This window comes from Leuresthes tenuis, unplaced genomic scaffold, assembly GCF_036924035.1.
Source record: "Leuresthes tenuis unplaced genomic scaffold, fLeuTen1.0.hap1 SCAF_4, whole genome shotgun sequence".
NCBI lineage: Eukaryota > Metazoa > Chordata > Actinopteri > Atheriniformes > Atherinopsidae > Leuresthes > Leuresthes tenuis.
Window position 1 is genome coordinate 25,836,800 of NW_027325358.1, and position 19,625 is coordinate 25,856,424.

General features: G+C 42.8%; 2 protein-coding genes across 5 annotated transcripts in view; both read left to right on the top strand.

The window, feature by feature from the left end:
* Positions 1–124: 124 nt before the first annotated feature.
* Positions 125–11,523, top strand: rhot1b (ras homolog family member T1). 3 transcript variants are annotated; one of them, XM_072383437.1, is made up of 21 exons: positions 125–221; positions 376–555; positions 1,046–1,104; positions 1,194–1,275; positions 1,416–1,459; positions 2,206–2,259; positions 2,383–2,435; positions 2,537–2,645; positions 3,499–3,600; positions 4,070–4,168; positions 4,289–4,397; positions 4,503–4,623; positions 4,749–4,833; positions 5,273–5,418; positions 6,025–6,125; positions 6,197–6,327; positions 7,046–7,129; positions 8,199–8,321; positions 8,412–8,614; positions 9,291–9,413; positions 10,513–11,523. In XM_072383437.1, the coding sequence occupies exons 2-21, from the start codon at positions 519–521 to the stop codon at positions 10,628–10,630; spliced, it is 1,983 nt and encodes a 660-aa protein (XP_072239538.1). In that variant the 5' UTR covers positions 125–221; positions 376–518; the 3' UTR covers positions 10,631–11,523. The 3 variants fall into 3 exon arrangements, with proteins under 3 accessions (XP_072239538.1, XP_072239537.1, XP_072239539.1); XM_072383436.1 differs by having other exon boundaries at positions 174–555; XM_072383438.1 differs by lacking the exon at positions 9,291–9,413 and having other exon boundaries at positions 174–555.
* A 3,699-nt stretch (positions 11,524–15,222) lies between these two features.
* rhbdl3 (rhomboid, veinlet-like 3 (Drosophila)) overlaps positions 15,223–19,625 on the top strand; it is a 68,992-nt gene continuing 64,589 nt past the window's right edge. The window contains exons 1-2 of one of the 2 annotated variants that reach the window (XM_072383439.1): positions 15,223–16,098; positions 16,376–16,399. In XM_072383439.1, the coding sequence (XP_072239540.1) occupies positions 15,898–16,098; positions 16,376–16,399 (225 nt within the window). In that variant the 5' untranslated portion in view covers positions 15,223–15,897. The remainder of the gene's footprint in view (positions 16,099–16,375; positions 16,400–19,625) is intronic. The other variant, XM_072383440.1, reaches the window with a different exon arrangement.

Sequence of the window (19,625 nt, forward strand, 5' to 3'; positions counted from 1 at the left end):
CTCCACATTAACAGCCACTATCTAAGCTCTCATTTGCAGGATAACAAAGGGGATACGTTTTGCTTTTACTACTTCTGTACGCGAGCATTTTACTACTAAACTATGTTTCAGCCACAGTCAGCTGAATGGAAGAGGCGTGGCGGAAGGCACGAGAAAGGACGCATACAGGCTCCGCTCCCGGCTGGCCGCTGATGCTGAGGTGGTGTAACAGTCAAGTTTGTGTGAGTCGCTGTTTTACCAATGTAGCATTATTGCGGTCAAGCTGGGAGTGTCTGGCAGGTGGAGTTGTAGTTTTAGAAATACATCATTATTACTCCAGATAACTGACGGTTTATGAAGATATCCTGCGGTGTCTCGTGCGCTCTGAACCATTAGAAACCGGAGCCGAGATGCGAACGTAGCCATTAGCGAGCGAGCCAGGCCGCGTTGAGCTGGCCGGCTGTATCCTTCATCAGAGCAGGGGGCATAAATGTTGACCACAAACCTCTTTGCCGGCTTGGTTGACGACATTGGACAATATGCGCAAGGACGTAAGGATATTGCTTGTTGGAGAGTGTAAGTAAAGCTTTATTTTTATTGGCTTTTTTTTTAACTACAGTTGAGTTTGCACAGCTTTGGTTATCAGAGTCAGCCTGTGGTGTTCACTTGGAATTGCACAGATGACACCAGCTTGGCATGTGATGCTGAGCAAATGTCTCCATGATGATGCTGCCTAAATTTATTTCAGGGCACTCTTCTGAAACCGTGTTGCGTTCTCTTTTTTGGTATCAAACGGACTGTAGCTCCTTTTGGCGGATCGTTGATCACATCAGTGAGTGTGTTTCAGGAAGTTCGCTGTCCTTGAAAGCCATGGTGGGATAATGGCTCACATACAAAAGCATGGTCACAGATTTGCACAGTTAATTTGTAATGCCCCTGACCTGACATTTGTGTCCCAGTGACACGGCCTGAGAATTCCATTGCCTTAGTAAGCCATTGTAAATCAGGTTATACTAAACTCTAACACAACATTTGTCACTAAACTGCATCTCCCTTCCTTCCACAGCCAAGGTGGGGAAAACATCGCTCATCATGTCCCTGGTCAGCGAGGAGTTCCCAGATGTGGTAGGAATACATTTTCATATCAGAGGGACTTCAACGCCTTTGTTTTGCCTGTATCATTAAATCCTTGTTGTCACTTGTGTCTCTCCCAGGTTCCCTATCGAGCTGAGGAGATCACGATCCCTGCAGATGTCACACCAGAGAGAGTCCCCACACACATTGTTGACTATTCAGGTACTTTGGGAACATGGCTGTTTTGTGCTATGAGTTGTTGTTTTTTTTCTGTTGAGCCTGGCAAAGTTGGAAAGAGGAGCACTTCCTGTTTCTTTTTCTTTTTTCCCCCCTCTACTATTTCACTTGTGTTCCCTCCACAGAGGCAGAGCAGACAGACGAGCAGCTGTTCCAGGAGATTTCAAAGGTCAGTTGGTGTTTTTCAGATGAAGGAGAGTTGGAAAATGATGGAATCGTAAACCAAAACAAAAATCGCAATTAGCACTTTGTTGCAGCTCCTCTGGCTTCTATGAAAGCTTGAATGGAAAAACAATATTCTTCATCAGTTAGGTTCCAAATTTGTTTTCAACTTCCATCATCAATTTTCAGTTGGATGGAGATCCGGATGTAAATCCCATTTCCTTCAGGTGGTTTCTTATGGTTCGGCCCCAAACACTGACTCCTGTTTCTGAGAAACGGCTTTATTTTTATCTCCGTTCTCGTGCACTTTCTGTTTGGGAGGAATATTGGAATATTGCTTAGAATTATTATGCTTAGAATTAGAATTATTGACCTGTATGTTTGGCTTTTAAAACCTGCCCGTTTTGTTTGTAAGTTCTCCCAAGTTTAGCCACAGATGACTGGGAACAGCCAGCATCCGTAGCCTCATCTGCATATGTGTCGATGCTTGTTTTAGAAATGCATATTACAAGGTGATTCCATATTTTAAAATTATTCTTTTTTTTTTTTTTTAGCGTTTGAATATCAGTTTTTTTTTGTCATGTTTGCGTTTTGTCAATCAGGATGCGAAATAAAAATAAATAAATTTAAAAAAAAAAGACGAATGAGCTTGATTGAATGTGGTGATTCCATCACTTTTGCCAGAGGTTGGGTGCTTTACTTGGTACAAAGTGTTAAAAGCTTAACGGGTCTCTGGATTTATCTCTTGCATAGGCAAATGTGATCTGCATCGTCTACTCTGTCAACAACAAGAAGTCCATCGAGAAGGTGAGAGACCGACTGACAGCCTTCACATCAGTTAAAGAGTGTAACATCTGAGACTGTGTGCTGCTCAGAAATGAGAAGTTGTGTCTCATGATGGTGAAAACTTGAGCATATTTACCTTCACAGGTGACCAGTCACTGGATCCCCCTCATTACTGAGAACACAGACAAGGACAGCAGGTGTGTACATGTAAACAAATGATACCAGGTTTGATACCAGGTGCAATTTTTTGTCCATTTCACATTTAATGTGCTGTGTGTGGGGGTGTTTGTGTGTCCAGGGTTCCTCTGATCCTGGTGGGGAACAAGTCTGACCTGGTGGAACACAGCAGCATGGAGACCATACTGCCCATTATGAACCAGTACAGCGAGATAGAGACTTGTGTGGAGGTGAGAAAGTGACCTCTGCTGCAGTTCTCATTGCAGGAGCCGAACAAGTCATCCTCATTGAATCTGTTTTAAATGGCCGAATATTTCTGAGTATATTGTGGTGCAGATTATGATGCTGCTGATGAATCAAGACCCTTCATGCAGATGTGACTTTGAGCTGCTAAAATGTGAAGCTCTGTTGTCATTTGAGGTTGCACAGGTCAGCCTAATGGGACCACTGTTGCTACTTCTTCTCTGTTTCTAACTTGTTGTCTTCTCCATGATGCCAAACATAAATCATAGCCCACAAATTGGAAGTATGCTTATTTTCTGTTTTCATGAGCTGGTGTGTGAACAAGAGGATATGTGATACACACACGGTTTAAGGTCCAGTCTCAGTTTCTCCTCTTGGCCCTTGTTCTCTGTTGGAGATCAAGTCACTCCTTGAGCCTTAAAAGAAAAGGGGCATCTCACTTCTTCTCCTTCAACAGGATGAGGACTTCAGGGCGGTGGGCCTGCTCTCCCAAACGTTCAAGGCTCTCTCCCACCTTTGTTTCTTTGTTTCTGTCCACCTGTGAGCTCACTGTGTATTGAAGTCCTCGTGCGGTACTCTTTAGCTCCCGACTTCTTGCTAACGGAGCATCACCTGTACTGACTAATTAGACTAGAAGTGTTGCTCAGACAGATCCTGTGTCTTAAGTCTCTGTCTGGCAACAACAGCTCTCAAGCAGCGCCACATTTTCTCACAGGCGCAGAATGACTAAGGTTTTTATATTCTGGGTTGTATGCTATATGTTACAGATCTGCGTTGCAATATTAGAAATGGAAAAAAAGTGTGCATGTAAGTGTTCTTTTTTTCCCCTTCTGTTTATAGTGTTCAGCAAAGAATCTGAAGAACATCTCCGAGCTGTTTTACTACGCCCAAAAGGCAGTCCTCCATCCCACAGGTCCCCTCTACAGTCCGGAGAAAAAAGATGTGAGAGCAAAGGAAACTGTGTTGTGTGAATTCTACACCTCTTTTTGTTTAATTCAGCCGTTTCAAGCTTGTTTAGCATTAAAGGGATATCGTTTTTTTGGGGGGTTGTATGAATTACTCATGAGTCGTCAGCATCTTACCTGCAGCAGACAGCGGTCAGAGTGTTCTTAGTTTGGAGAATCAGAAGCTTTCCTGGCAGGCGAACTAAAGCTAAAAGCTACACTGCGCCGGGCCGCCAGAAGAGCAAAATTTTCACCAACTAAAACAACTCAAACTGTGAATATTTCATAGCAGTTTCAGCAAAAGCCATATTGTGGATATTTACTATTAATAGTTCACACAGTCACACACACACACACACAAAAGAAAACCCCAAAATATGCCTTTAATGCCCTTATTTGAGCTCAATCTGAAATGCAACATTTGAAAAGTTAAAAGTCCTCTTTTGATTCGTCGCCTAAATTTTCAGATGAAGCCACTTTGCGTGAAAGCTCTGACTCGAATCTTCAAAGTGTCGGATCTGGACAATGATGGAATTCTCAATGACAACGAGCTCAACTTCTTCCAGGTAAACCAGTCTTTGGTTTCCAGAGATGAACTAAGTGAATTTGTTTCCTCTTCTTGGTGCAAATCCATTTCCTTTTTACTAGTTTTGACAACAGAAATGTTTTTGTGTGACCGCTCCCAGCGGACATGCTTCAACACCCCTCTAGAGCCTCAGGCGTTGGAGGATGTGAAAAACGTGGTGAGGAAGAATTTGATTGATGGAGTGAGCGACAACGGCCTCAGTCTGAAAGGTAAGAGGGAGCGCGCCGACTTCCTTTTTCGTGTCTCATGTCACCATCCTGGGTGGAATTCTTCCCGTCTCTTTGCTTTGGTGTCTCTGTCATGCTCCCCTCTAGGCTTCCTGTTCCTCCACACACTGTTCATTCAGCGAGGTCGCCATGAAACCACCTGGACAGTGTTGAGGAGGTTCGGATACGATGACGATCTGGAGTTAAATCAGGACTATCTCTTCCCTACGTGAGTCTCCCTAAGACATCCCTCCAACCACCAACTTGTTCCTAAATGTATTTTGAGAATGTAAATCTGAGTTGAGTACTTCATGTGATAATGAGCCTTTACCTCTCACATTTCGCATTCTTCAGGCTGAAGCTTCCTCCAGACTGCACCACTGAGCTCAATCACAATGCCTACCTCTTCCTCCAGAGCGTCTTTGACAAACATGACAAGGTACAACCCTGTGCACCTGCTTCTGTGTTTACTTTAGCCTCTGCCCTGAGGAGACACCTGCAGGAAGCTGCTCAGGTCCCAAAATACAAACCGAAAGGCATTCCTGCCGCCAACGCTGCTCCCCTGCTGAGACGCGGTTTAACCTGTTGGCACGTACAAGGTGGGATTTACAAGAGGTGGGATTTACAAGAGAATTAGCAGCCCGGTTAAGAGGGATTGTCAAAGAGTGAAAGTGACAGCTCGCGCCAAGATCTGTCTGTCGTAGTGATTAGCCTCCAACTGTGAATGTGTGCTTCAGTCTATGTTTGTTGTCTTGGGCAAAAGTGATGGGCAGAGACGTCTCTTTCTGTGAGAAGCAATTATTTGAGTTCACTTTCACCCCCCGAACCCCACTGAGAGTGATTGCCTTCTCTGCAACACTAACCTTTCTGGCCCACAGGACCGTGATTGTGCCTTGTCGCCTGAAGAGTTGAGGGACTTGTTTGACGTTTTCCCCTACATGCCCTGGGGCCCGGATGTCAATAGTACAATTTGCACTAATGACCAGGGCTGGATCACCTACCAGGGGTACCTTTCACAGTGGACGTAAGTAGGCGTCACGCTGAAGCCGATATGCAGAGAATTAAATGATTGCAGCCTGCGGAGGCCTTTGCCGATAGCATCTTACAAGAGGTTCAAACTGCCACCACACAAGCCAATACCCTCCACTGGCAGAAAGTCATCTTTTCCATGAAATCCAGTGATGACGCAGACTTATGTGGACGTGTTTGTGTTTTGAGAAAGTAGCTGCTGTGAAACAGTTAGTAGACCAAATTTATTCATTCGAGTCTTTGTCCTCTTACCTCTTGATGCTGATGTTATGCTGTATTCAGTTAAAAATCCGAGAAACAACACAAGCGACTGTATTTCTGTCAGTAATTTGGATAAAGTTTCCCCAAAAAGTGAACAAAACACCTTTTTTTTAAAATTTTTTTTTTTTTTATCTCTACCTTGGGGTCAATAGTGATCTCATTTAGAATAGTCACAGCCTATACCCGAGTACAGTGAATGCGCCGTTGCTTGGCATCAAAAACGTGGCAGGGCCAAAATTCAGAGGATGAATAAAAAAGTTAAAGAATGTTATATTGGTGTCCATGGTGTATCACCTGTTTTAGTTTTGATATCTGACCTCCAACTTGCTTTTTTGCTCAGGTTAACGACTTATCTGGATGTCCAGCGATGTTTGGAGTACCTTGGTTACCTTGGTTACTCGATAATCGCTGAGCAGGAGTCCCAAGCAGCAGGAATTACAGGCAAGTTTATAGTAATGTCGACATTACTATAAAAGTTTATAGTAATTTTGACACCCCACCCCCCTTTACAGTGACCAGAGATAAGAAGATTGACCTGCAGAAGAAGCAAACCCAGCGCAGCGTCTTCCGTTGTAATGTCTTTGGAGACATTGGCAGCGGAAAGAGCGGCTTCCTCCAAGCATTTCTGGGCAGGAACCTCATGGTAAGCAGAGCTAGATGAAAATACTCGTGCCAACTCACCTTGCATAAGCTGGACGATACAGTGGTCAGCCACAACATTAAAACCACTGACGGTTGAAGTGATTAGCTCTGATTATCTCATTACAATGGCACCAGTCAAAAGGTGAGCTATATTGGGCTGGCTGATGTGTTATAATCAGGAAAAGCCGGCAAGTGTAAGGATCTAGGATCTAAGGACTTTGACGAGGGCCAAGTTGTGATGGCCGGATGACTGGGTCAAAGCTTCTCCACAATGACGGGCTTTATGGGATGTTCCCACAAAACCATCAGCTCTGGTTACATTTCCAGGCACAAGTAAACACACCTGATCCTCATAGAAACGTGTAACATTAGCAGACTTTGGGTTAATATAGTTCTTCCTGGTTTAAATGTCGATGTAGGCAGCTGACCAGTGACCAGCTGACCAGACACTCCCCCGGACGAGTGTCGGACACGGAGACCATGTCTCACACTTCTTAATTTTCTTAATCTAACACGGACGTTCAACATAATGTAGAGTCAACGTATGTAATGGATCAAACAATGAATTGTGTTCAGTCAGAGGCTTCTTCAGCTTCACTGCAACAAAAGAACATTACAGCAAACATTTTTTTAATTTACAGTGACTAATAACTGATTTGATTCTCTCTGCGGCAAAACAATTCCCCAATGTGGGATCATAACCTTTTCTTTCTTCCCAGCGTCAAAATACGATTAAGGAGGAGCACAGATCCTACTATGCCATCAGCACCACCTATGTTTACGGCCAGGAGAAATACCTTCTTGTGAGTATCTAAATAACTCTTCCCAGTTGCTCATTATAGTTAGTAATTAGTCATTCCTGAATACATGGTATGATATGATCTTGCAGTTTGGGCATGTTTAAAAATTCTCTGTTTCCTACTCAGTTCTTTCAGTACATAAGTTGACATAAACTTGCTAAAATTAAAGCTCACACGTGGAACCTAAGTACAGTATCCATTATTAGATTCCAGATAGAATTCGATGAGGTACAGAGCCTTGAGAGGAAAACAGGCTTGTTGTCGCTGTGCATTGTATGTAGGGGTGTCTGCTATGAAGCCACGAAGGCCAGCCCATCTTGAGGTGCTTAACTTGGCCGGTTATATAATCTTCTTATCACGTTCTCTCGTGCTTTTGTCGAGCGAGCACTTCTCCCTGCTTGACGGAAGTATTTGCAGTGCTCTGCTCACTTTTGAACGAGTACAGACAATAAGCTTTGCATGTGCACACCTGCTGTGTTTTGTGCGGCTGCGAAGGCCGCCCTTTGTGTAGTTCTGCGGAACATCTAGCTTTGGAGTGTTAGATTTCACATTTCAACAGCATTGGTCGAGGCAGGACGTCCTCAGTTATTCACAAAAGAGTTTAACTTGAGCTGCACTCATTTTGTGTGATCACTGATTAAAGAACCTGGACCACTGCCAAGCCCTTCGGCAGGCATTGGACACTTTCTTTTGACTCCTCATTATGGTTGAGTCTTAATTGTCACAGGATAGCTGTGACTTCTTTTGTTCTTTACTTTGCTGCATATTCTCAACAGCTGCATCTGACTAATGTCCCCAACAGCATGTTAAAAACGGTACAATAAATTATTCTGTGTTGTGTGTGTAAAATATGATAAAGTCATTATAGTAATACTGCTGGTGGGGGGAAAAAGACAAGTCATTCTCTTCTGGCAGTTTATCTGCCATCTTTTAAAGTAACAATGTGTCAGCTGATGACTGGAGAGAACCAGGGTCCCTCAGAAGAGCCGATTGTAGAAAATAAAGACGCGCCACGCTCATGTCCAGCACATTAACAAAGTGTTAAATTCACATCCTCTCCACTGCTCTCCAGCTTCACGAAGTGTTTCCTGACTTCGACTACCTGTCTGATGCCGACCTGGCCTGCGACATAGTCTGCTTGGTCTATGATGTCAGCAACCCTTACTCCTTTGAATACTGCGCCAAAGTCTTCAAGGTACAGCTGTGTCCGATGTTGCCGTAATATCAAAAGACACACATTTGCGCACCTTGAAAAAAAATGCCCTAACGAGTCTTTCTCGCTCAGCAATACTTCATGGACAGCAAGACACCATCTATGATGGTCGCAGCGAAGTCCGACCTGCCGGAGGTCAAACAGATGTACGGCTGCAGTCCTCTGGAGTTCTGCAGGAGGCACAAGATGCCGCCGCCTCAGTCCTTCACCTGCAACACGGCAGCAGAGCCCAACAGAGACATTTACACCAAACTTACCACTATGGCCATGTACCCGTATGTATTTAGGCATTTCAAACACCGACTCTTTCTAAAAGTGTTACTTTTCATATCTTATACTTTAGATGTCACCTATGGTGCAGTACCTAAGAAAAAATAGTTCTAAAAACAATTTAAATCTGAGCCTTTAGTCTGTGAAAGTGTTACCTCTGGGGATGTTCCCTCTCTCTCTGAGTGTCACTATTTGACATCATGCACTCTAGATGCTTTAATGCCCTGGCCTCTGGACATGTTGCTTTGAGTGAGATGCCAGAGAGTTATGCATCCGCGCTCTGTGGATGCATGAGGTTGCTGCCGAGCTTTAACGTGAATCCCTCCCAGAGGCTCTTGACAGTCGGTCAGGCTGCACTTCACTGTCAACACAAACTGCTTCCCATTACAAATCACTCAGTTACTGCAAAGAGACTAATCTGGGGCCAGAGGAATGTTCACCCAGTTCAAAAGTAGTCTTGTTAATTGAATCTCTGTGTTTTTGTATAATACTGAAGTGATTTTAAGGGCCAACTGTGCTGGTTTCCTTCTTTTTCTGAATATAGCTCACAGGAGAATCGGCTTTTCACGTTGGACTCTTTAAGTCTTTTTAACTCGAACCTTTTCTCTCCTGTGTGTGTCCTATCCAACCCTGTATGTCTGTAACTCCCGGTGTTTGCGTCCTCCCTGTGTTTCTCCTCAGCCACGCCCGGCTGCGCTGCATGTGCACTTGTAACCGGTGCACGTTCTGCTTGTGTCAGAACTTCCTCAACTCTGAGCTTCTGCAGACCGTCAGGGCCAAACTCTACGCTGTCGTGCTCAGAAGGTCTCTTGAGAACTTCTTTTTTCTCTGTAATGTGTCACTGCCATCAGTGCATGCTGCTTGTCATCATTTCTTCTTTCTCATTCTGCTATGCTTTATCACACGGCTCCGTGGCATTGGGGTGTTTCAGTAATTCATCACAGCAGGCTGCTGCAGATGCCACCATGTGGGAAAAGGATGAAGCAATAAACTCATTGCTTCATACATTAATAATCTTTCTACTCTACAACTCACAGTACAGACGAGTAGTTTTCAGTCTTGCTGTAGAAAATGATGATCCAAATATACAGTCCTGTCCAAAAGTCTTGATCCACCCCTCATTTCTCCATGTGTTGCCAGAAAAATAGGTGCAAATGATGTGTCTTTGTGACAGGCTGCTAGTAACAAAATGCTTGAAGATAAAACTTTTAATTGGTACCAGAATATATGGTACAAGCCACCCCATGAAGCCTTGCTGGACTTTGTGTTTGCTTTCATTCAACATTTTTTAAGCTTTTCTTCCATTCTTCTTTTTTTTGTAACCTTTTCTCTTTACACTGTCAGATTAATTTGAGTGTTGTGTTCTCATAACAGACATTTTGTCCATCATCACCCTTTTCTTTAGTGTTTCTTTTTCAGCTTTTTTGTGTCCCACGATGGTTTCCTGTAACAGTTTTTAATAAGCAGGACTGTAAGCAGTTCTCTCAGTGTTTATATTTTAGATCCACTATCTTTCCGGTGTCCTCACCTTTTCATCTGTTGCTGTCTTTCACTGGTCTCCTAACTCATTAATAGTCTTCCCAAATCGTGTCAGAACTGTAAAGCTTTACTGACTGATCAGTTTTACTGACTTGCGCTTCGGCATCTCCATATTTGAAAGCTTTTGCCGTGTTCTGTCATCAGTTTTCTTCATTTTCTCAAGCTTTCTTCTGTGAAAGTAATTTGTCGCATTGATTTAAAGCTTGACAGTCGAACTGTGTTCAGATTTCCATTCGATTTTGCACAATCTGCCTTTTATAGAGGAGATTGCTCATCTCCCTTTTCTCTGTCATCTCTGTTTTCATCCTTACATCCACGTTGCGTCTGTTTTTACATTGGTTGGGTGTTTCTCTCTGATTGACAGACACATAAGCCAAGCGGACCTGAAGAGCTCCACGTTCTGGCTGAGAGCAAGTGTTGGGGCCTCGGTGTTTGCAGTGCTGGGCTTCGCCATGTACAGAGTGCTGCTGAAAACGCGGTGATCCACTGGCAGGCAGAGCCCACCCTCACGACCACGGAACCAAATGGAGCCATTTTGACCAATCGAAACCCTATTTACAATTTAGTAAAGAATTTATTTATTTTTTTCATCTGTCATTATCTTGTAGTTTTGTTGGCCCCTTTAGAGAAGTGTATTTTGTTTTTGTTGGATTTTGGGGGGTTGTACGCTGATTTGTACAAGCAAACATTCTGATTTTGCTGTTTCATTACAATGTTTTTCTCCTCTTGGGGATAGAGGGAAAAAAGTTTTATTTTATACCAAATTGCTAATTTGCTTAATCTCTCATGTGCAAGTAAGTAAAGATAATATATTTATATTTATATGAAATGAAAGATGGATAAGCTGCTGCTGAGTCATGATGATGATAGTAATATACTAATGTTACATAAACCTTTTTTTCGGTTGCTCTGTGATTGATGTGATGATCGACTTGGTGTCACTCACAGTGTAACAGGCTTTGTGATGTATGAGCTATGTTGTGGAAACACTATTTAACACAGACTGCTTATTTTGTTATTTGTTGTCTAAATGAGCTATATCTGATCACAGCGGTATTTGTTTAACATCCTGCTCGTACACTTGGATAAGCGTCTGATTATCCACTAGGACGGAAAATTCGCCAAATTCCTGGGCACACTTGTATTTATTTTTTTCCTTAAAGGCTGCACATAAGAACTGATCATCAGTGGGTCTCAAAGGAGAACGAAGACTTTTCTTCTCTCTCGTGTTTTCCCACATTGGGTCACTTTACTTTTCATGTTTGTGTATGAGCGTGCTTACGTCTTATGATATTTTGTGTGAGCATGCTGCCAAATTTCTGAACATATTCCAGTGTTTTAAGATTTGATGCAAATAAATTGCTCCATCAGTATATCTTAGTTGTTTCCTGTGTCCCTTTCAACAAAGATTGTGGTCCAATTTTGCACGTTTGAGTGCTGCGCAGTGGACGGTTGGATCCTTCTACCAATTCCTATAGCTCTCCTCATCGCAAAAGGAGCAGTTTATATATTTTCTCAACCCTGTCTTTCCAAAAGTTTCCAATAAATTAATATCTATAACACGTGGTGTAATACAATTTATTCTTTAAAATCTGCCAAGAGATTAAGTCTCTTGGAGTTTGTCATTTATTTTATATGCCTTTATACTTAATATCCACATAATGATGAACTTTTCTGTTTCGGCGCAGAGGGAAATATTTACTTGGGCACAAGGGGGCAGCATTGAGTAAGAAATGTCTGCCTTGTGAAGTACGTTTTAAAGATGCAGTGTGAAACTGACTCAGGCCTATTGATGTGTTTAAATAAAAACACCAGCACCCGTTATGATCCAGTCTGAGGGAAGGTGGCAAGATGAGAGCGTGTTGAGGTGATCAGTACAAGGTGAGAACTTTAGCACAAGGGAATCAGTCAAGAGGATTTTAACTCTTCAGATGAAGACCTTACAATAAGTGAAGCAAATCAGCTTATAAAAGTGCTTATCAAGCCGTTCTGTCTAAAAATTATCAGAATATTTGGGTCATCACAGTTGGTTGTTGTGCTGGTTTCGCTCTGATTTGAAAATGAGCCGCTGCACGTCTTAGGTCACAGAACCTAGAAATAAATTGGATCAGAATAGAGCGTTGTTGTAAACTTATACAGAGTTTGAATATAAAATTCTCCTTTTTTTTTATAACAATTATGAGCGAGGAGCGTGTTTCCCCACCTATTTGGCAGGAATTCATGAGGGCTGAAGGTAAGATTGAAAAACACCCTCTACTTCTTGTGAAGTTGCTACATTTATGCTTCTGAGGAACTGAATTTGGATATCTGAAGCTGAGCTGTCAGCTGGATCTGTTTTGTCTGTAGCAAGTCCTTAAAAAGCACCAAATACAAACTGTACTTCTCTTTGCACAAGGTGACATTTTGATGTTCACACCCCTGCATTTCTGGAAGGTGTCATTCCCTCATGTTCATCTAACATACATCAGCATCATGTTCATCAGCACTTCGGCCAGTGGTTGCTATTTTTAAAGTGCTTTATAAATAAAGTGGGCTCGGCTTGACATACACTCATCTGTTAGTGGACAACACTCTCCATTGGTCTTCTCGTGGTGTGCTCACTCTTGGTCTGCTTAACTTTGTTGGAATTGAACTAATCCAGTTTCCTCGAAGTGTTTCAGAGCTCCGTGCATCACCCCCCCCCCCCCCCCCCCACCCCCACCCCCCCCCCTCCTCCTTTAGAGACATCCAGTTGCGCAATGATTTAAGAAAGAGGACAATTTGACCTCTGACATTTTTGTTTATTTCGAATGTGACATTTGTTACCATCACAGTGCCACTTAGTGTTCTGCCTGAAACTTGACTCACAGTCATATTTCCAAGAGGTCAGTGATGGCTTCAGGTTAGTTCTTTTGGATAATCCTCTGATGAGTTGATCAAATCTACCTGAGTGTCATCTAACTGCTGACTTAGTGAAATCTGATATATTGTGCTGATGACTTAGCGCAGTGATTCCATCTTAATTTAAGTAGTGCAGAATCTTAAATATTTCCTCTATCATGCACATCATGACTTATTATGTCTTTGATTTTTTGTAAATCCATGAACTTTTGGAAAATCTCTCAGGTTCACCTGAAAATATAACAGATTTTTTTAGATATTCTCTCAGACTTTTGGACCTTACCGTTTGTCAGGTAAAATCAATTAATAAATATGTGAAATAATGTTGTTATGGGTCATTCAAAGAATTGAAATGGCAAAAAAATATAAATTAACACCTATATCTAAAAGTGTTGCATAAACATTTGAAATAGCTCAAAAATTATTCACAATTTGTTGTTGATATGATTAGCTCACTCTGGACCAACACAAATCATTTCCCACTAATTGTAACATTTAACAGAATTGTAACATTGTAACAGAATTTTTTTAATATTAAGTTTTAAACAGGGTTTAGACAAGACAAGACGTGTAAACGTTTTCATGAGCTCTGTTTTAATGATAAGTGTCATGATGAACCAGTGTTCAGTTCTGTCCCTACACAGTACACAGTTGTCTTTGAACTGAGTGTTTCTGCTCTGCACAGTCCAATTCACAGGGAACTACTGGGCAGTCGCTTGGAAATGTAGAAGCTTGAGACAATTCACAATGGAAAACCTCTACTGGAAGTGGGGTACAAACCCTGTCATATGACATGAAAGCAAACTTTGTGCAGCTGTATTTTCAGTGAGTGAAACATCTACTTTAAAATCCCTACAGATTAATGTATTTGGAAGATGGAAGATGGTGTTAATGAACTGGTGCATTGGTGTAAGATCATCAGTGTTTGGCGCCTGCAAACAGCCTTCAGTCGCACTCCTGTGACAAGACAGCAACACTGTCTTGTCACTCCTTAGCTGCTAATTCATACATGAGCTAAGTTCTCCCACATAGCAGGTGTTTTTCCTGCTGTACTTCTTGTCTCTCCTCTTCTGGTTCACACTCTCTTCCCTCACCACCTCTGCCTCTCCTGTTACAGCTCTTTGGCTGATGTTAGCTCATGACCTGTGAAATATTTCTTACTCGAAGCTCACTTTTGGCCAATTAGCTGCTTTTGATGGAAATTCTTCTTGTGCTTTTCACTCACTCCTTGGTGACATGTAAAACAGAATTTAATCTGGACTGAAAGACTGTAATGAAGTTTATTTATTGGTTGATTTCACTCTCTTATATTTTTGCATGCTGTGTACACTGGATTTTGTAGCTTGTATGGCAGACCTTAAATCTGATTTAACTTTAACTGAGACAAAAGTAACTGTGGGAATATGAAAATAGGACCTCTAGCAAAGATCAAGCCTATATTTGTGCAAATAAGTTATATGGTATGTGTTGTGGAAATTGCACACCAATATGCCTGGAAATTGGGATATTTCATGATTAAGATCAGCAAACCACAGACAAGCGATGGAATCATTACAAACTTGGTTGGCTACAAACTTGGCTGAACTGGTGACGCCACAAGAAGTTTACAATATTCTCTAAAACTTCTTTAAAGAGAAGCAGTGACATGAATTTCAAACATCTAAAAAGAGATTTTAATTTATCGCTGCTGTATAGGAGTCAGGAAAATACTCTCGGGACGGAAATATATAATATAATGTAGCCATATTGTTTCCATGGCAATGCAATCACGTCGTACCAGGGGGATTTTCACCAGAGATACTGATTAACCAACACGTTATAGACCACACATGATGCCTCCTCATACCTGGCTTCCAACTATATATTAAGTGTGTTTGATGTCTCACAGGGTAATATTTGGGTGGGTGATTGTAGCAGCAGACCTGCAGGGGACAGTTTAGATCTCCAGAAATTATCAGGAACAAAGCCTACATCCTTGCACACTCCCAGCATTTTTCTTTTTTTTTTTGTTCATTGTGAAGCAGAATCAATAATCGTTTATAACATGAGATGTGAAATGATTCAAATGTGAATAAAAGTGCCACACTGGGGCTGTGACACCCAGCTGCTGAACCAGACACCCGGAGTTCCTCGAAATCCCTCATCTGGAGTGGCCGGTGATCCCTCCTCTCTCCCTCCCTCATTTCTCCTCCCCTACCCTCACTCTCCATCTCTCCTAGTACCCGGGAGGACGAATACGCGTGGAGCGGAGTCGTCTCGTCCTAGCAGACTCAGTCGATGTGTGTCCCCCCCTCCCCATCTTTCTCCACCCCATCGAGGCTTCCGAGACGGAGGAACTAAACGGATGTCTTCGTTTTGGCGCCGTCGACCAGCAGAAAACAGCGCGTGCCAGGTGTCATGACGCACCAAAAAATTTGGCACATTTCCCAACTTCTCACCTCGACTCTGCCATGTGCGCGCGTTGCTTGAGTCGACTTTCACCGGCTGCTGTGCATGGAAAAGCCACACGAGACTCTGTGCGTCATCCGGGTCGGTTTGTCATCTGTGTTGCGCTGTCACCGCTGATGATGATGATGTAATTGTTTCTTTCAGACGGATCCGTGCACTGCTGCTCCTCCTGCGTCACGTCTTTGAAAGTAAAAAGATCAAAACCTGTCTCAAAAACTTGGATCGCTGCCCACTTTCAGTGGCTCCGCTCCAGATCCACAAACATCTGACTCTGCTGCGCTGTAGTGCCAGACCGTGCGACACCACTAACCTATCACTGAACTTCATCAACTTTTTCCCCTTTATGCGGATGAGGATTTGTTTGCACTCGAAATCCCTGGAATGCGCACACATTTAATGTCTAATCTCCAAAGCAAGATGGATGTGGAGTACAGTATGTGGAGTCATTGAGGATCTGTTCGCTGGTCTCCGTGGATGTATGGAGAAGAGCAGTCAGAGAATGACTGGCGGAACCCGGGAGGCACCGGTTAACATCTCTCCGGCGGTGGCTGCCAACGCGGAGGGCGAAGAGATCGAGGTTTTGGAAACTACCGACGTCCTTCCCGTCGCTCCAGAGGATGTGGTAAGTCTGCACAGGCTCAGGTGAACACACGACCTCTGTTTATTCTTTACTCGGATTTAACTTCACACAGTGGGCTGACTTTATTTTCACAGCGCAGGAATTATCAATAATCAGATGATTATAGCATGTGATTGCAAGGCTGCTGTTAAGAAAGCCCCTTTGGTCAAACAGGTGCTCCTCTCCTCTCTGGCACCTCTTTCTGAGTTGATTTTTCCGCCCTTCTCCTCCTCTGACTCACTCCTTCACCATGCTCTTTTCTTCTCTTTCCTTGTCTCAGCAATGGAAGACTCTGTTTGACAAGGTATGTATGCCAAGCCTCAGAGGCTTGAGTCTCTTTCTATATGCATGCTTCACTCTTTGGCTCCTCTGTGTGTGTGTGTATGTGTGAACTGTGGGTGACCTCTGACTTAATCTTTATTATGAGTTCAGAGCAACACAAACATATGATTATCAGCTTAAAGGGTGAGAAGCAGGCGGAAGATTTGTGGTATTGGACATCAGTGGGAACAGGAAGACAGGATAGCTGCTCTTTAAAAGAGAAAGAACTAATACTTAGCGTGTTTTACGTTGTAATTATAAAGTACTCTGCAAAAGTCTGGAGCTGCCTCTAATTTTTTGAATATTTTGCTTCCAAGGAGACAGTCATTTTTTCAGTGTTTTTTTTTTCTTTAGCACTGTTTCTCCAGGCTTTCTGAAGGTCTTTGAAAGGTTTTTTTTATGGACATTGACTGCTTTTTCACACATTTTCAGCCCAGTCCTTGTACTGGACCATTTTAAGAGGAATCGTTTTTTTTCTTTTTTCTTCTTTGTGAAGTACTTTGTTAAAAGCAAAGACAGGCTGCTAGTTCCAATTTCTGTAGTTGCATCTCGAAAAAAAAAAAGTCCAAAATGACAGTAAGACAGAGATGTTAATTAAGATGTGTACATCTGAAGAAGAACTTTTGAATGTCATTCCAGAATCCTAAAAAAACTATTCCTGAAGACTACTTCAAGAAATGACAATAAAACTCGCCCAAAAGGGTTCAACCTGTGTTGAAAAAAAGGTGGTCATTGACTTATTGAGCCTATTAGAATGGTGCAAACTATGTTTTTACCTGATTTGCTGTGTTTCCTTTTTTCTACAGTGCACATTTGTTAGTAAATTGCTACACTTATTGCCTGTTTTCCTGGCAGCATATAAAGAAATGAGGGTAGTTTCAGACTTTTGTAAAGTACTGTACTTTAACGGTGGCTTTACCACTAACAGCGTGCGTTTAAGGACATTTAGCAACGTGGTACAAACCAATTTTTTGCTTAGCTGAAAAAATAACCCAAGTCAGTAAAAATGAAACATTAAGATCTCGCTTGGCTTTATTCATCTCGCTCATGTTTGCCAGCTTTGCTGATCTGTGCCACTTAAAGCATCCCTGGAGATCGTGCTGGTGGCTCGCTCATTGCTTTTTATTGCTTGCACATCGCTGCTAAAATGTAATTAGTTTCTTTTTGGGGGGTAAACATGCATGGCAACAGAATTTCATGAGCTAAATGAGCTCAATTAGCACTGCTTCACTCAATGCAGTGAAGACGGAAGCCCCAGTTTGTCATTTAGGCTGATTAGTCAGTTTTATTTTCAGGTCAAAATCACGACAAGTGCAGTTTTAAAGCCCTCACCTGCCGTTTTACAGTCATGGCTTAACATGTAACAATGCAGGGAGCATCAGAGCGGGAGGATGCTGGAGGCTGTGGGTGTGTCGCTCACTGACAGTGACCCCGGTAATGACATTAGGGTGATACATAATACTGGATCCACTGATCTATGAGTCAGAATCGACTTGTACGCAACACATGTCACCGTGCAGACGCACACAATCAGCCAAGAATCCCCGGGAGAAGAGAAACAGAGACCGGCTGATAATGCAAGCAGCAGCCTGTACTGACAGACGGCGAACGAGCCTCCTACAATCGCACAAAAACACTTATGCATGCACAGTTATCGCTGTGTGGGACTGTTGCAGCACCTGCCTGGCCCGGGGCCCCCACCTTCCACTGTGGGTAATTGTATGCATTTATGTGTGTGCATGTGTGAGTGTGTGCAAAGGTTAGCTGGGATTTTAGGGTAAGTCTGAGGCTAGTGTCAGGCCCACTCTTTCAGGGAGAGACAGAGGTCCCATGGGATTACGTTGTGTGTGTGTGTGTGTATGAGTGATGGAGCATTTTCAATGGGTGGGCATTAAGTGGGCCTCTCAAGCCACTGTCTGTATGCGTGCCGGATGGCTTTGAGTTTTCTCAAGTGGGCGTTGGCCACAAATTAGAAAAAAAACCCAAAACAACAAAAAAAAAACAAAACATGGGTTTGTCCAAATGCTGAGGTTGCCGTCCTCTCAGGCGGCAACAAATATCCTTTCTCTCTGTCCCTCCTTCGCACTCACAATGAGTTGCTCCATTTGTCAAAGGGCTGACCTTGGAGACCCCCTGCTTCTGTGAAGCGACAAGAGAACTGATTGGCCTGGAAAGGAAGGGTTTTAATCCATCCTGGCAACCTGTGTTAGTGCATGAGGGACAAAAGATAAATGCTGGAAGAAAACAAAGAGGAAGGCCCTGGCTTTTGTTTGTCTAAAGATGCTTGCCGCAAAGTTCATCTGTGCTTGCAAGTCCAGTGTCATGTTCAGTTTTGTTTATTTATGCAACTGTATCATATCACAGTTCTTTTTTAGCTTTTCGCGTGAAAGTGAAGAGCAGAAAGAGGAAGGACGTGCAACAAAGGTTCCCTGAGCAATCTTCTTTTTTTTTTTTCAAAATTTTTCCGCCAACAATGTAACAAACATGGCTACTTTTCGTGGCTCCGCGTATATCTTTCAGGATTTTGTTCAGCCTTGGCCTGTACCCTTCCATACGTCCCATAAGCTACAATCTGTCCTTGGAGTGAATACAGCTTAGTGATTTGAACAAAATATTCCAGCTCAATAAACAAGCAAAATCAGATGTCCTCAGATTAAGACACTGGTTCATATTTTGTGTAAATCAAGTCTGACATCACAGCCCGGTTAAATGCAGATCACACTCTGTTCTGTCCATCACATTAAAGATGTTTACAGAGCCGAGTAAACAGAGGCTAATCTTCTCCTCACTCGTTCTTTGGACTATGGCAGTTTAGCCTGTATACATGTCATTTTTAGCAGCTCCCATGTGACTCTGCACAATCATATCTGAGTTTCATACCATCCGGGGCTAGAATCAAAGTGCTGCGTCGCTCTGTTCCCTTTCCTCTTCTCTCCTCTCTCCTGTCCCTGGAGAGGATTTTGTTGCTGTATAAGTACTTCCCTCCTCTGTGTACAGGAAGTTAGAGAGCAAACCTCAGAATGCTTAGATTTATGTTCCCTATTGCTTGAAACAAACAATAAGACTGAGCACAAACACAGCCTAGCAGCTTGCACTCTTCTTCATAATGTGTCCCAGCATCTATTTGTCCACCACACAGACACACACACACACACAAATCTGGAAAGGCTGCTGTCACTGTGGCCTGATCGTACAAATGTACCATCCCA

Coding starts and splice junctions, on each gene's coding strand:
- rhot1b (XM_072383437.1), top strand. CDS start 519: ATGCGCAAGGACGTAAGGATATTGCTTGTTGGAGAGT. Junction 1,460..2,205: donor TGTTCCAGGAGATTTCAAAG/GTCAGTTGGTGT, acceptor TCTCTTGCATAG/GCAAATGTGATCTGCATCGT. Junction 4,624..4,748: donor CAGGACTATCTCTTCCCTAC/GTGAGTCTCCCT, acceptor CGCATTCTTCAG/GCTGAAGCTTCCTCCAGACT.